General features: G+C 36.3%; 2 protein-coding genes across 2 annotated transcripts; both read right to left on the bottom strand.

The window, feature by feature from the left end:
• Positions 1–979: 979 nt before the first annotated feature.
• On the bottom strand, positions 980–3,498 carry LOC128012817 (pentraxin fusion protein-like). The gene is made up of 3 exons (XM_052595362.1): positions 3,419–3,498; positions 2,498–2,570; positions 980–2,421 (listed from the first exon to the last, which is right to left on the bottom strand). The coding sequence occupies exons 2-3, from the start codon at positions 2,556–2,558 to the stop codon at positions 1,805–1,807; spliced, it is 678 nt and encodes a 225-aa protein (XP_052451322.1). The 5' UTR covers positions 2,559–2,570; positions 3,419–3,498; the 3' UTR covers positions 980–1,804.
• Positions 3,499–7,694: 4,196 nt separating this feature from the next.
• Positions 7,695–8,822, bottom strand: LOC128012816 (pentraxin fusion protein). Its single transcript, XM_052595361.1, has 3 exons — positions 8,699–8,822; positions 8,531–8,600; positions 7,695–8,442 (listed from the first exon to the last, which is right to left on the bottom strand). Exons 2-3 carry the CDS (start codon positions 8,586–8,588, stop codon positions 7,814–7,816), a joined length of 687 nt encoding a protein of 228 aa, XP_052451321.1. The 5' UTR covers positions 8,589–8,600; positions 8,699–8,822; the 3' UTR covers positions 7,695–7,813.
• Between the last annotated feature and the right edge of the window lie 7,592 nt (positions 8,823–16,414).

The following is a 16,414-nucleotide window of genomic DNA, read 5'->3' as shown; positions in this document are numbered from 1 at the left end:
ATTAATATAGTGTGTTTTTTAAAATTCTCATTAATATTATTATTTTTATTTAAAATATATATCATTCACATATTGATTCAATGATTCAACTTGTGCCGTGATGTCCACCTTATTTTGTAATGCGGAAGTGAGATATTTTTCTGTGAATATGTGAGACATCTGAATCATATGGCAAAAAAAAAAATGTATATATATATATATATATATATATATATATATATATGTATATATGTATATATATATATATATATATATATATATATATATATTTATTTATATGTATATATATATATATATTTTTTAAAGTATATATAAATATATATTTTAAAGTCATCCGGTTCTGTAGCTAATGTGTAATGAATGGAAATAACATCTCGGTGTATAATCAATCATGTTTCAACACATCATTATTTAAACCCTGGCAACAGACATTCAAAATAAAGCAGATCTCAGCGTTGCCTCAGAGTCACGCAGCTGTTTTTAAAGTTCATGATAAGATTCTCAATGAGCAAAGGCTGTTATTTAGTTTTGCCCCAAAGTTTTGCCCATTTGTGTCCTGCATATTAAATATGCCTAGTGACATTAATAAAGTTCTCATATTTAAAAATTTACAGTCGACCATATCAAGAAGCAGGCTATGTGTGAGGCTTTCCGGTTTCATTCGCTTTCAGTTATATTTCCTGTGCAAAAAAAGCCCATTATGCTGCTTGATATTGCAGAACATAGCTATAGCCTGTTTGCTACGTTTGCTATTTGTAATATATTACTTAATAAACTTGTTATAGCTACTTCGTTATTTACCCATGTAGCTAATGTATCAGTCTTGCACGTTGAAATGAAATAGCTTACTGCCTAGTTTAAAATGAAGATGGATGCAGTCCTATTAATTGAACTGTTATTGAATATGTGACACGTGATTCAGAATGGTGTGGTGCTGCTCTCTTGTGGCCACATGGAGAAAGTGCAGCCGAAACTCACATCGACAAATATATAATTTATTACATCACTGTTTTTAAATACAGACACATTGTTACATTAAGTTTAAGTTCTTAGCAGATACATAAATCGAATCATATAATTTAGTCAGTGTCAGTTATTTGAGAAAGTAAAGATTAGCCTAATGAAAACTGTTACTGTGACACAAATAGGCTATTACTGTTAGTACAGTGCACTTAAATTAACCATGGTTTTACTGTAGTAAAAGTGTAGTAACCACTGATCTATAATATAGTTAATGTTATATATATAGATCAGTGGTAGTAACCATGTTTTTTTTTTGCGTATTGATTACCATTTGTTTAACCACAGTTTTATTACCAATACCACGGTTAGACTATGGTTACTTTTAAATAAGATGGAACTTTTAAATAAGATTTATCAACCATCGATTATCCGCCCCAAAACAAATAAATACAAAAATAAAAATAAAAACTATGTTGTCATGCAAAAGGATTTCTAAATTGCCTATAAAATAACCGGGTGTTGGTTTGCGCTGCGCTGATCGATCGATCGCCGTATGACATCAAAGTATCGCGAGAGGGTTCGAAAGCATGGAGCCGTCCATAGACATCTGCTCTGCTCGCTAGCTCTCGCGGTAATTTGATGTCATGCAACGATCGATCATCACAAACCAAATAACCAACATTATAGGCAATTTATAAATCCTTTGCATGGCGTTTCCCCGAAAGTGGCACGTCTGGGACTTAGGCTACTCTGTTGTCATATTTCCAATTAAACAGAATAGGCTATTCTATGAAAAAAACGATAGCAAATTAACAGAAATCGTTGTACGGGACTGAATATTTTAATCATCTTGCACAACTAGCACGTTTCCTTTAATCTCATATTCGATGGTGTTCCAGTCAAATACGTTTCCTCTCGGCACGCGCTGCGCGTGGTTCAGATACAGCGCTTTAATCTGGTTTCCGGTGAGGACGTAGTCCCACATATTCAGGTCCGTGAGCTCTCCGGCGAAACTCTGCATCGCTTCGAAGTCCCCCAGGTGTTTATCAGGGTCCTGGCCGAGAAGAGCAGTGCCCTGCGGGTGGATGCTGTGACCCGGTTTATACAGCTGGAACGCGCTGCGGTGCCCATCCACCCAGAAGGCCGTGAGTCCGGTGCGCGAGGTCCATGTGAGGCACAGGTGAGTCCGGAAGGTGGAGAGAGGAGGCAGGTGGAAGAACGCCCCGTCACCACTGAGGTAGAAGGACACACGACCGTCTTTCTCTCTCCACACGTTGAGCTCGTCGAAGTCGGGCGTCCGGTAGGCGAAGAGAATGATCTGCCGCTCGCCCTGGAGCTCCGTCGCGACGCGCATGCAGAGAGTGAACGCTGTAAGGCCCAGTGGCTTCTTAGGTGTGAGATGAACATAGCTGAAATCAGTCTCGTACGGGAACAGAAGCACTTTACCAGCAAGACCCACTGTAAGACAAAATAAAATACTGTAACAAACACAAAAAAAGAGCACAAACTCCTACTGTAGCCTGATTCGAAGTACCTTCTGTAGCTGCTGGATTCAGAGAGAGCAGAGAGAAAAACAGAGCCACGGGCACCAACATCTTGCTGCAGGTCTGAAGGAAACGGAACAATGACATAAAACATAGGCATACATACATGTGTACGTATATTTGTAATGTACCGTTTAAACATACATAATTTATACTGGTTTTAAATTGAAAACAAGTAATATTTTGCAAAGTAAATTTGGTTCTAGAAGTAAAATTGTTCATTGGTCATAATGCAAATACATTAGAAAAAAAAATACATAAAAACCACTGTGCGAATTAAATACTATAATGGTACTTAAAAATAGCTAAAGCTGCAATTGAAATGAAGAAAAAACAATTGGTGGCATTTTACAATAAGGTTCCATTTGTTAACAAATGCTAACAATGAAAATACTTATAAAGCATTTGTTGATCTTAATTCATGTTGATTCCAACATTTACTAATACATTATTAAAATCGAAAGTATCTATTAATGTTGGACCTGAGCTAATGGACTAACAATGAACAGTTGTATTTTATTAACTAATGTTAGCAAAGATTAATAAATACTGTAACTGCGTATAGCTCATTGTTAATGTTAGTTAATGCATTAAATATACTTAACAAATAGATCCTTACGGACAAAAAAAGACAACACTACAAATAGAAACTAAATGTCAATGAAAACAAAATTACAAAAATTAAAACTATAATTAAAAATATTTATAAAAACTAATATCTCAGTTATATTAAAATAACACTGGAGTGGCATAGCTATATAATAACATAATATATAATATAATCATTATTATCATTACTACTACTATAACTACACTGTAACATTTAGTATCCTTATGCATCTAAGTTGAAATGATTGCTTCAATGATATATAAATTATGACTAAACAAAGCAAGACTTCCAGAATACTCACTGTGTAGAAGAAGGATGTTTATTTCTGCCTCCGAGTAAAGAAACGCTGCTGAGTCGCTTCGCTCCTTGCACCATCATGACATCAAACAAGCCAACAAAAGATGCTTTGTGAGGATTCACACGATCATGAGACTGAAAACTCATTAAAGAGACAAAAAGAGGTTTTCAAATGTCTCTTTCTCTGTATTCTTTGTCAACCAAATGAACAAATGTCAGACAGAGCAAGCTATTTTTATTTTTTTTAAGCTTATGTAATCTTGACAAAAAGTTGACTTTAATCTGTTTTCCCTTTCAGGATCACAGGAGCTGTCAACGTGTGCTATATGATTTTATAAATCATTATTTTTATTGAATGATAGATTTTCGAATAGTTTTCTTTGCCTAGGTTTGTGGCTAATGAGATGTAGATGTTAAAACATTGTTTAAATGTAGACAACACTTTTGTCTGTATTTCTGCAATGAGAACTGCACTTCTGCATATGACCACTTGACTGCAGCAGTGTATTATACAGTATAAAGTGTATTTAATATAAGAACAGCTCAAAAGTTCTGCATAATGTTCAAATCTATTGGTTAATTATAATTAAGGGCTGTCAAATCAATTAATCACGTTGTGTGTATATGTGTTTACTGTGTTTATTTTTATGTATATATATTTAAGAAATAAATGTAATATACATTTCTATATAAATCATATATAAATATGTATTTTTATATATGTAAATATTTTGAATAAGGCAATATACCCATAATATACATAGTAAACACATATTATGTAAGCACAAACATTTATTTTGGATGCGATTAATCGTGATTAATCAGTTTGACAGCCCTAATTTTGATTCTAGTTACAACATAGTTTGAGTTTATGCAAAATAACCAGATGAATAGAAATATGTGCACATGTGCACATCTGTAATTTCTCCTAAAAAGCTATGCTCTGCGTCAAAGGTGCTCACATATGCAATGGTCCTGTTTAGCATTAAGATGCATTTTGGTTGATCGGATTACATTTATGATTTACACCTATTTTTTAATCCATCACTTTTGACCGCTTTCCTGATTTCTTTCAGAGGAGGGTCTATGGGTGAGTTCTGATCTTTCGATCTAAAATCAAGCAGTAAACTCATTCAGTTGATTTATGATTGCATCTTAAACTGTGGTTTTACTTAAGGCTTGCGATGCATCTGCTCTCAGATCCAATGCAGTTGGCTGCTTTATCTGTCAACATATGTTTCATTGTGAACTCTCTATTACCCTGATCCTCTTTTACGAAACAATCAAATGCTACGAACAAACATCCTCAGGCGTGATCTGAGAAATAATAAAACATAATCTATTCCCCTCCTGCCACGAAGAGTCCTTCAGACGTCTCTACAGAGACGCAAATGAGCTGTTAAACTGGACGTGTCACAGATAATCTTCTTTAAACTGGCTTCACACTATAGACTATAAAAACACACTATACAATATAATAATCTTGTCCTAAACTCCAAAAACCCTGTCCAGGATTATGAAATCAGGAGAACAAGGAGAAGCTTTACAGATTGTCTTCTCTCAAAAGAAGGTAAACTTCGAGTCAGATGACTTGACTCAGTCAGACTTAAGTCGCAAATTTGTCTTTCTCTTATGTGTATTTGAGTTCATTAGACAACATGATTGTGGCGAGTGGGGCGGGGCCGAGAGGCGTGGGAACGAGGAGTGAGGCCAGGTGTAGTGATTGGAGATGAGCTACACCTGCGCCCCACCGCCGGTCTTGAGTCCCACGTAGGAGATGGAAGGATATAAAACAGGAGTGACGACCGTGAACGACGAGAGAGGACCAGGCCTGGGACATTATTTTATGTGTTTGCTTTTATTTGTGCGCGTCAGTCGCCGTGAGGGGCTGATGCGCTGTTTTGTTTATTTTGAATATTAAAGTGTTTTGATTGTGCGCCGGTTCCCGCCTCCTTCTTCCCGATGTATGTGGAGTTGCATATCGTTACAGTGGTGCCGAAACCCGGGAGAAGGAGGGACGCGCACAAATAAAAGCAAACACATAAAATAATGTCCCAGGCCTGGTCCTCTCTCGTCGTTCACGGTCGTCACTCCTGTTTTATATCCTTCCATCTCCTACGTGGGACTCAAGACCGGCGGTGGGGCGCAGGTGTAGCTCATCTCCAATCACTACACCTGGCCTCACTCCTCGTTCCCACGCCTCTCGGCCCCGCCCCACTCGCCACAATCATGATTATGAATCAGGATTTCTGTGCATATTAACATAATACAATGAGCTGATAGTCTTAATGGGCCACTTTCAGACACTATTTCATACTCATCCCATTGTCTTAACAGAAACAAAAAATATATATACCAGTGAAAAAAATGTTTTTGGCTGCATTAAAATACAGTTTGGAAGGGAGGGATCTACCTTAAAGGGATACTCCACCCCAAAATGAAAACTTTGTCATTAATCACTTTCCTCCACTTCATTCCGAACTGATAAAAGCTTCGTAAGTCTTCGGAACAAGATTTAAGATATTTTGAATGAAACGTTGAATTAGAATTGAATCACTTATGGCAGATGGACTATTCTGACGATGCTTTTCATACTATTCTGGACCTTGACAGTGTTATTTATTTGGCAGTCTGTGGGACAGTCACAAGCCTCCCGGTTTTCATCCAAAATATACTAAATTGTGTTTTAAAGACGAACGAAGCTTTTACGGGTTTGGAACAACATGGGGGTAAGTGATTTAATGACTAAAACTTTCATTTTGGTGTGGAGTATTCCTTTAATGATGTGTTCATGTCCGATAAAGGTGATGCCTGTTTGAAGAATGCCATTTAGTGGCATAGAAACCATTTTACGTGAATTGTTTAATACTTTTTCATTGTTTTCTTCAATGTTTGAGGCATATTGAAACAAGTCTACCTAATAATTTTCATGGTTTTATGTTGGACTCATTTCAGTTGCTATGTATGCTAAGTTTGAATTTTTATTTATTTATTTATTTTCGATTTTTATTTTATTAACAACTCGGTTGTATGTGGACACTTTTTGAGTAGAAATGCATATTGCAATCTAGTTTTGTTGCAAATAAAACTCCCACAGTCCATTACTACTGTAGTTTTAAGTTATTGTAATACTGTATATAAATTCAGTTAAATCATCAAAAACTGGGCTTGACTTGCTTAATTCTAGCAAAAATTGACTTGGACTTGCTTGAGACTTGTGACTTACTCCCGCCTCTGGATAATTGTAGCGCATCACACACTACGTGGTTTTAAGACTATCATTATTAATCTTAATAATATCTTAAGAACTGTGACAGAAATCGTCATGTCCAGTTTATACTTTGCAGAGAAAGAGAGGAGTTAACCTCTATTTTGTTACTCAACATAAAAATGTAAATGTAATAACATAATCAGAAATAAAACAACAAATGTATATATATATATATATATATATATATATATATATATATATATATATATATATATATATATATATATATATATATATATATATATATGTAACCTTGAACACATGAGAAACAGATGTTAAAAAAATTACACACAAGAAAAACAGACTCAGTTTCTCTCTCTATAGCTCCACAGGAAAAAAAAAACTGCTACTGCAAAGGTATCAAACATAATAATCAATGGACATTTTGTGATAATATTTACCAAAAAATGTTATATAAAATATATAAATATATAAATATAGCCACTGTTGCTGTTTGTCTGGACTAAACCCATTCAAACAGATGGACAGCACTGGTTCATTTTGAACTATTTATAGCTTGTTTAACCACATGACCACATGGCAGTAGATCAAGGTGACGTCACAAATCCCACAATATCTAAATGAGTTTTATTTAGATTCTGAGTAAATAAATATTTGTTTGTAAAAAAAAAAAAAGGAAGTGCATGATGTTTTCATGAGACCTTTCAACCAGATCTCTTTTGTGTCATGTCACCTTTAAATGTGTTTGAGCATGTATTTTACACTTCGACATGTATAGATATTTGCTTTTTTATTATATAACAGACTGATGGCCTATATATCATTGATAACTTGACTTCAGAACTCATAGATCTGTCTTTAAAGGCTTCTTATCAGTTTCCCTATGGAGAAAATTAATGGGATTTTCAAATCACATCTCTTTTTAGTAAAGTTAACTTTAGGGACAAATATGTCCCCTTTTATTTTTTATATTAACAATTGCTAGGCTGAAATTAAGCAGTTAAAATTTTTTGAAAGTCTTTTTCCAAATTATGCACGGACACTGCAGTTGAATGCTGACACTTTTTTTTTTATTAGCAATTTTTGTCATTAAAACAGATGAACAGATTTCCAGATATTGACACAACTGTGTTAGATTATAAAGACTGACACAAATGTGTGACCTGATCAGAAATTATTATCATAAGCCACTTGCACATTTCCAGTAATAAAATATCTGATGGTGTTCCAGTCAAACAAGTTTCCCTTCGGCATATTACTTTTCTGGTTTAAATAAACCGCCCTTATCTGACTGTCAGAGAGAACATAGTCCCACATGTACAAATCTTTAATTTCTCCTGCAAAGCTCTGCTCTCTATCAAATTTACCTAGATAGCTATCAGGGTCTTGGCCGAGCACAACAATACCACCTGCACGAACTCTAAAACCTGTTCTATATACCTGTAATGAACTGCGACTTCCATCCACCCAGATTGCAGTGAGACCAGTCGCAGAGCTCCAGGTGACACACAGGTGAGTACGATAGGGGGAGACAGAAGTCATACGGAAAAGTGCTCCTTCTCTACTAGACTGAAGATACAAGGACAAACGGCCGTCTTGCTCTTTCCACACATTCAGCTCGTCAACTTCACTTGTGCGGTAAGCGAACAGAATGATGTCCCTATCATCCCGGAGATCCGTCACGACACGCATGCAGAGAGTAAATGCTGAAAGACTCAGTGCTTTTTCAGGAATGAGTTTAACATAATTGTAGTCTGACTTGGCTGGAAACACAAGCATTTTACCGCCAAGACCCACTGAAAGACAAAAATACAATCTTTTACAGCCAAGAAATGAAATCTACTCACAAAAATCTATTAGACCTGACATTGTAAAATGTGTTACCATAAGAAGTCACTGGTTTCAGAAAAAGGACAGAGAACAATAAAACCATTGGTAACATCTTACTGCAGATCTGAGGGAAAAAGTAAAAAAGAAAATCAGTCCTTTTAGCAGACAAATTCTTCACTAAATTGTTTTTAACAACTACACAAAATCTTCAAGAATACGTACAATGTTTAACAAGCGTTATCAAAGAAAGATGACTTCAGGTCAGCTGTTTGTCTCCTAGATGATCGTGATCAGGAGGGTTTTGGGTATTTATTAGCAGAATGGGTAGAGCCCAAATTCAGTTAAGAACCTCCTAGTCATCTGTTTTTGAAAATTCTCTAAAAGGAAGAGGACATATCCTGCATTGACATTGCTTAATGAGAGGCTAAGATATTAAAATGTGATTTTTCTGTCCTGCGGTCAGACATGTAGTTTGTGGTTCTATAGGCTTTTGTCCCTACTGAAAAAATGAATCAATAAAAATAAATAAATAAAACCATCACAGATAATGTTTATGGCTTCCACAGCAAATAAGATTACAAACAACAGAAAGTGACAAATTACCAGTAGAGATGAACAGGGTCCATTACAGTTTCCAGTAAAACCAATACAAGTCCCATTACACCAGTAAAACCATTACAAATTTTCAATTGTTTTATTCAGCAGAGGTTTTATTCTTCTTCTTCTTTTTTTAAATATTCCCAAAATATATCATGAAATATCTCGATTCTCAAATATGTCCTAGTAAATGCATTTTGCACTTTAATAGAATTAGTTAGTTCTAGTTCTAATGAATCCTCTCATTATAACACACAAATTGTAGACATTAGGAAAGATTTATTGTGAAAATATTGATTGTGTTATAAAAGATCTTTGTGAGATTGCGATGAACTGAGAAGTCATCTTTTTAGAATTATAAAAGCAGCAATATTTGCTGGCATTCTGCCATGTCAAATGACGTACGCCGCAGCCTTTGCTTGCTTTGGTTAAAAATAGCAGTGTTCTGTGAATGTTAATATTAAATATTTATCAGGAGCGTTTATACTGGGATTTAATGTTCATTTCATGGATGTAGCCACCGAAAAAAAATAACGTAACTACTAATGTAACCAATTACTTTTTAAATTAAGTATTCAGAAGAGTAACGTGATTACTATTAAAAGAAGTAATCAGTAATCAGTAATTTAATTTAAACTTGCCCAACACTGGTCTTATTAAAGGGGTCATATGATGGCATTTAAATGTTTCCTTTTTCTTTGGAGTTCTACAAACTCTTGGTGCATAAAGAAGATCTGTAAAGTTGCAAAAACTAAAGTCTCAAACCCCCCCCCCCCCCCCCCCAAACGGCTCGTTCTAACAAACCCCCATGTCTATGTCACTATGTGAGAAGATTTGCATAACACCGCCCGAATGTTCATGCAAAAGACAGAAGTTGTCATTTTTATTCTCGCTGTTGTCACCACTGCCATGTCGCGGAGATAATGTGTTTTTCGTTGTGAAAGCGAAGCTACTTTGTTTGGCCTTCCAAAAGAGGACACAACTAGAAACACTGTTCCAGAACACTTCAGCACAAATACAGCTACTCAAAGCACCCCAGCAATTCTGTCTTTAAAATAATTTTAAGAAATAAAAAATAGAAGAACATTTTTAAGAAACAGAATATTCTTAATATGTTATGTTTTGTGATGTTTTTGTTTTCGTAAACTGGCCCCTGGTTACGACATAATGTAATCTGAAATAATAATCATCACCACAACCTTTCTGAAGAACTCTATCTGCATGCACAATCTAAAATGCTGCGACCATCCTGTCCAGATCGCCAGTTAGCATTGCTCAATAACTGAATGTTGTTTTGTTCATTTGGCCTCTAACACTTCATGCTTGGTTTTAGAGAGATAATGCAACCATTTCTTTGACATTCACACACACTCCTACACCTCAGATACTCAATGTCAACAAGTATTCATGCATTCTTGTTGTCCCTTTCTTTACTTTACAAAGTATTAAAATATAAAAAAACAAACAAACAAACAAAAACCTATAGTAAAAACCTGTAATTTTTTTTTTACTTACCAGACATTGTGAAATTATGAAAAATAATATTAGATCTACTACTACAATGGTCCCTATTTTAATGATCTAAATGCAAAGTGTCTGAGATCCCCTTTTTCCCAAGAAAATATTTTAGGGCCCCCCTTCACATTTAAAGATATTATAGCTCTTGTAAGCTTGCAGCAAGGATGACAATAATGTTGTTTGCAAACAAACGGTACATGTATGTTTATTACTATAACCAGATGTTAATGCACAAATAATAGACTATGTATAATATTGAAAATACAATAGCAAAAACATCAGTAGGCCATTTGTAATTAAAAAAGTAAGCCTAGGAGTAGCCTTTAAATTGGCCTTATTTGAAATGCAATAACAAAAATATAAGTTTTCACTGGCGTGTAAGAAAAAAAAACTAAGAATGTTACAAAATGACTGCTGTCTGGCACATCAATCCTTGCATGTTATTTGTGAGGCTTTATCAATAAGTGTGAGGATTGCTGCTGGCAGTGAGTAATAATTTGGTCAATGCTCGGGGAGATCTTTGACAGGGCAAGACGCATATCTCAGTCTGGCCCTGAATTTGGTTTTACTCCTGTACGCGTGCATCACTGTCCTTCTCGCAGCTGCAGCAACTTGTGCTCTCTTCATCAAGCTTGAAAACAAAAAGGGGACAAAAAGGTCTTATTGTCTTTGTGCATATAGATTAATTAGATAAATTAATATCTAAATTCGTGCCTTTTTTTGAACTTAGAAAAATCTTGGTGTCATTTTTGATCCACAATTATCATTTGAAGCACATAAAACACATCTCTAAAACTGCATTTTTCCACCTGAGAAACATAGCTCGACTTGGACCTTTTCTCTCTTTTGCAGACACAGAAAGGCTTATACATGCCTTCATAACAACTAGGTTAGATTATTGTAATGCCTTGTTCTCTGGCCTTCCAGCTAAATCGTTGAGCAAGCTTCAGTATATACAAAATTCTGCCGCTCATGTGCTCACTTGTACTTCTCCTCGTGAACACATTAGACCGGTTCTTTCACAATTACACTGGCTTCCCGTAAATGCGTGAATTGATTTTAAAATTCTTATTTTAACATACAAGGCACTTCATGGGACTGCACCTGAGTATCTTTGTGATCTCATCAGTCCTTATGTTTCATCACTCTTTGCTCTACTAACTCTCTTTCACTTCACCAGCCATCATGTAATATAAAGACCATGGGGGAAAGAGCCTTTTCATATAAAGCCCCTAAGCTATGGAATGTACTTCCTCTGCAGGTCAGAAATGCACCAACGTTGGGTGATTTTAAAAAGTTTATTAAGTCACATTTATTCAAGACTGTCTTTCTCTAATGAATCGTTGTATTGCTTTTGGTGTTTTGTTTTATTTTATTTTTTTACTTTATTACTGTAGTGTTTTGTGTTTAAGAAAAGCACATTACAAATAAAATGTATTATTATTATTATTATTAAAAAGGATTCTGCAGCCAATGAGCAGCCGGCGGGGGCTGGTTGCAGGATGACTCAACCTCCGCAGACAGTTTTTAATGTTTATCAGACAATAAGTATTCAAGATTTTGCTTTAGTATAATTTTCGCGACAATTAGGGCCAGATTCGAGATTTGGGACAACAGTTTAGATTTCAGGACTGTCCCGAATTTTTCGGGACGTCTGGTCACCCTACCTGAAAGAGCTTCTGCATTATTTCATTAGATTGCGTCTGAACTGTAGTGATATCATTCAGGCTTATTGGGGTATCAGTCAGCGAATCATCTGATTTTGACCGTCTTGGTTCAGTAATCAGAGTCTGAAGCCAGGAGTGTCATGGGCGGTGATACAAGGAAACACGGAGAGATCCAAGTGCATGTAAGATATTTATTAAAGGGTAATCCAAAGGGGTAAACAGTCCAGGCAGGGTCAAAACCAGATTATCCCATAACAAGAATAGACAAAACACAAGGCAGGATCAAGACTATGGATAACATAAGACAAGGACTCCGTGACACATACTCAGACAGACCGGGTATAAATACACAGAAGGTGATGAGGGAACTGGAGACAGGTGGGGAATAATCAATTAACTCAAACAAGGAGGAAGGTGACCAAATAAGGGAACAGACAGTAATAAGGTGACAGACACCATGGAAAAGGAGGACATCTAGTGGAAACCCAGGGAACACAACCCAGACACTGTGACAAGGAGAGCATATTAAGTGTTGTTCACTGTATTTGTATTAATACTAGGGCCGGGACTCGATTAAAAAAATTAATCTAATTAATTAGAGGCTTTGTAATTAATTAATCGAAATTAATCGAATTTTAATCGCATATAAATATTTGACCTGAGAACAGTGAGAAGTTTTTTTTTTTCACATGGATTTATAGTATACCATTGAATAATGACTGAATACATAAGCTTAAGCAACAAAATATTGTTTATTTTTGTTCAACCAAGTCTAGCAGACCAGTGCAATTTTTGCCATTAAGTGTAGCAATAGCATATTTAGAAACAATTTAGAAATAGTACATTTCAGAAATTCAGGAAGCTTATAGGTTCTGGAACCTTATGTAAAGTGTTTTTTAAGTAAAACACAATACTGTCAATTACATTCAGAACATTGGAAACACTGACTATTAGAAAACATCTCTCTGTTGCTTCAGAGGCCATAACATACTAAGTCCAACTCTCAATAACCTCGACCAAAACAATAAATAGTTCAACATAAACTGCCAGTTGCACCAACAAAATAATACATAGTTCAACATAAAGTGTAAAGTCCACGCTAGCTGCTATATGTTTTGCGTTGAGGTGATACTTGAGGCTCGATGTGCTGCAGCGGCGATATGCGAACGCTAGTTGGTGCTCCAGTATAATCGGTCCGCCGAAACTCATCCATTGAGAAACGTTCCGCGGTGCAAAAATACGTTATAAAGAATGCGAGAATTTTTTTTTTTTTTTTTGTAATTAATTAATCTTAGTTAACGCGTTATTTTTTGTGTAATTAATTAATCTCAATTAACGCGTTAAAGTCCCGGCCCTAATTAATACTAAGCTGAATGTGCGCATTTCACACACTCTCTCCGGCCACGTTGAGTTATTACTGACAGCGGCAAAATAGACGCATGCGCTTTTCACTTCTAAAACTCAAGGATGAATGGGTAATGTAGTCTCTGCTTTCGGTGAGATGAATTAGGAAGCTTGCATTGTGAAGGGCACACTAAAAAGCGGCAGCACAGGCAAAAGATTAAAACCTCTATTAAAACAGATGTCCAAATGAGCGTACCGGTACGTTAAAAGCGCGTTCTGGGCGCAAGGAGAGGTGGCGGTACGCTCAAGAGCTGTATTTAGAAGTGGCGGTACTGAGTACCAGTGCGTACCGGCCCACTTAAAGTGCCAAAATGCCTTCATTCTATGCTAATAAGACTTGAATAACCTCCTTTTGCCTGTAGCCCAAATCTGGTAAACAGGAGCAGACCGCTCAATTGCCATCATCCCACGTGGTATGTGGGCCAGATGAAAGTGTCAGGTGTGAGTCTGAACTGGGCCTCAGGAATTTTGCTATCTGGGCTTATGTTATTGAGATCTTAACACAAAAAAACATCATAATGTAGAAGTAATAATTTATTTTCTGTCCTGTTTTTGATGCCCCTCATCAGAACGCTCTGTTTGAATAAGCGTGGCAGATTGTAGACTGACAAAACCACACATAATGTTTCTATTGTACCTCTGTCAATCACTCTGATATTTAGTTAAAATGAGTCCTGTCTGTCACTGTCTTTAATCAGTTTTGTGAATGTCTTAGGGCACATTAGTATTTTCATTCCCAAAAAAGGGGTTTAAGCCAGTTATTTATATATTTTGCTTTAGTATGTCAGTAGATAATATCAGTTTACATTTCCAAACATTCATTTTGCCATTAAGTTTAATAACAATCTAATGAGATTGTTGAATGCACAAGAAGTCTGACAACAAACTGTTTAAGACTTTTGCACAGTAGTGTATGTATATAGTATGTATAATTAGATTAAGTATATTTAAATTAGTGTAATTAAAGTATGCGTTTATTTGTGTTAAGGGCTAGATTTTCACTGGAGGAAACAACTGCGGTGTGATGAGCGGTCAACGTAGCGAAAACTTTACAGTAGATGGGAAACCGATTGCTCCCTCATATCCTTTTGTTGTAAACTGTATTTATGACAAAGAATTGCACAGATACAGATATTCTAACAATCTATCCATAAACACACACATTGTGTCTTCTGTTTCTGTTTGAGTCCACTCGCGCTGCTCCGCCCTGGTCTGCAGATTGAAGACCGCGCTGAAAGATGGAGAGGAGACAGATCTTTCACCTTTTTCATATGAAATTTAAGTGACTGACTCTCGAGTTGATCGCGAATTTCATACCACAAAGCAGCACAGCAGCTAGAGAACACATGCCACTGAGGGAGAAAGTGTGATAAGGCTTGTTTCACAAAACTTGTTGAGCAACTGGGGTAAAAAATGACTTTGCATCTAATTGAATTTTATGAAATAAAGCAACTGATTATCAGAAGCAGAAGTGTGTTTTTGTAACTAATAGCCGCGTAGCCACCAGGGCAAGTCACTATTTCCACTGTTTCCTACTTCTGGTGCTTGATTTTGCCTTGTCTGGGCTTCCTCTGGGCCAGTGTCCAGGGTTTTTTGGCCTTGGGCTAATGCGGGCCAGTTTGTGACTGAGGAGTGGTTATGAACAAAGGTGGAGATTAATGGGAGATTAATACGTCATCATCGGGTTTTTACAAGTGTCAGTATCAGAAACCAAAACACGGTTCCCTATGTTAAAATTGCATTTGTTAAGCTATTGTACTATACTTAGACCGTATAGTACTGTATGTTTGTGATTTTACTGTAAAAATATGTTTTATTATGTATAGCGAACAGGGGAGCTCCAGTAAGCAATTTACATAAACCATATACATCTTAAAGACTGTTGCTAAATGTCTTTTTAATATGAGATGTAGGGTGTAGGGGACCAAACAACAGTTTCTTGAAGTGCCCTTCTGCATCATAATTATGTGCCCACATGGAGGCACTGTCATCATGCAAAGAATCTTCCATCTGTCCATCAGTTGTACCCTTCGAAATCCTTCATTCCGAAGAGCCCTTTGAATTGACCAGTTTTGAGCACTTTGGTTTGCAATGACCCTTTAATATGGCGGCCATGATTGTTTTCACTCCGAAGTGCCCTTCGGATGGCGATATATGTCGTTTGGAACAAACCTACAGACTGTGTTTCTTATTCTAATAATGTTCTGTTCTCTGACTCCACAGGATACTTGAATACAGGGCACCACCTAGTGGTAAGAACCAGCATACATCACATCTCCCTTTTTTTTTCCAAGAACAACACAAACTTCTTTCAAACCTTTGGTTGTGCAACCTATACATTTTGAACTCAGTGTCACCAATCAAAATGACAGGTATTAAACTCTCACAAAATGACTTACTACAGTTAAAGTCCTTACGATCTTCTCATAAAGGTACTGGCTGAATTTTTCACATCCATGCCACTCCACTCCACTTTCCGGATGTTTCCTCATCGGTGCACTGGTCAGGTTTGGAACAAACTTTGCAAGGTATTGAACCATGCCAAGAAACATGCTTGTGTTTTGGGCATCTTCACAATTGCTTTGATCTTGTCTTGGTCTGGCTTCAGACTTTCTCCACTTAGTACATGACTGATGTACTTTATTTTATCCATTTCGATTTTGCACTTTTCACAATTTAATTTCAAATTGATAACTTCTTACTCTGTCCAGAAGATTCCTAAGCTTTGCATCTTGCTGTTCCACATTTTCTC

This window comes from Carassius gibelio, chromosome B24 (genome assembly GCF_023724105.1).
Source record: "Carassius gibelio isolate Cgi1373 ecotype wild population from Czech Republic chromosome B24, carGib1.2-hapl.c, whole genome shotgun sequence".
In the NCBI taxonomy this organism is placed as follows: domain Eukaryota; kingdom Metazoa; phylum Chordata; class Actinopteri; order Cypriniformes; family Cyprinidae; genus Carassius; species Carassius gibelio.
The sequence above is the reverse complement of the archived record's forward strand: the minus strand, read 5'-3'. Positions and strand labels throughout refer to the sequence as shown.

Coding starts and splice junctions, on each gene's coding strand:
- LOC128012817 (XM_052595362.1), bottom strand. CDS start 2,558: ATGTTGGTGCCCGTGGCTCTGTTTTTCTCTCTGCTCTCTCTGAATCCA. Junction 2,422..2,497: donor GAATCCAGCAGCTACAGAAG/GTACTTCGAATC, acceptor TTTGTCTTACAG/TGGGTCTTGCTGGTAAAGTG.
- LOC128012816 (XM_052595361.1), bottom strand. CDS start 8,588: ATGTTACCAATGGTTTTATTGTTCTCTGTCCTTTTTCTGAAACCAGTG. Junction 8,443..8,530: donor GAAACCAGTGACTTCTTATG/GTAACACATTTT, acceptor TTTGTCTTTCAG/TGGGTCTTGGCGGTAAAATG.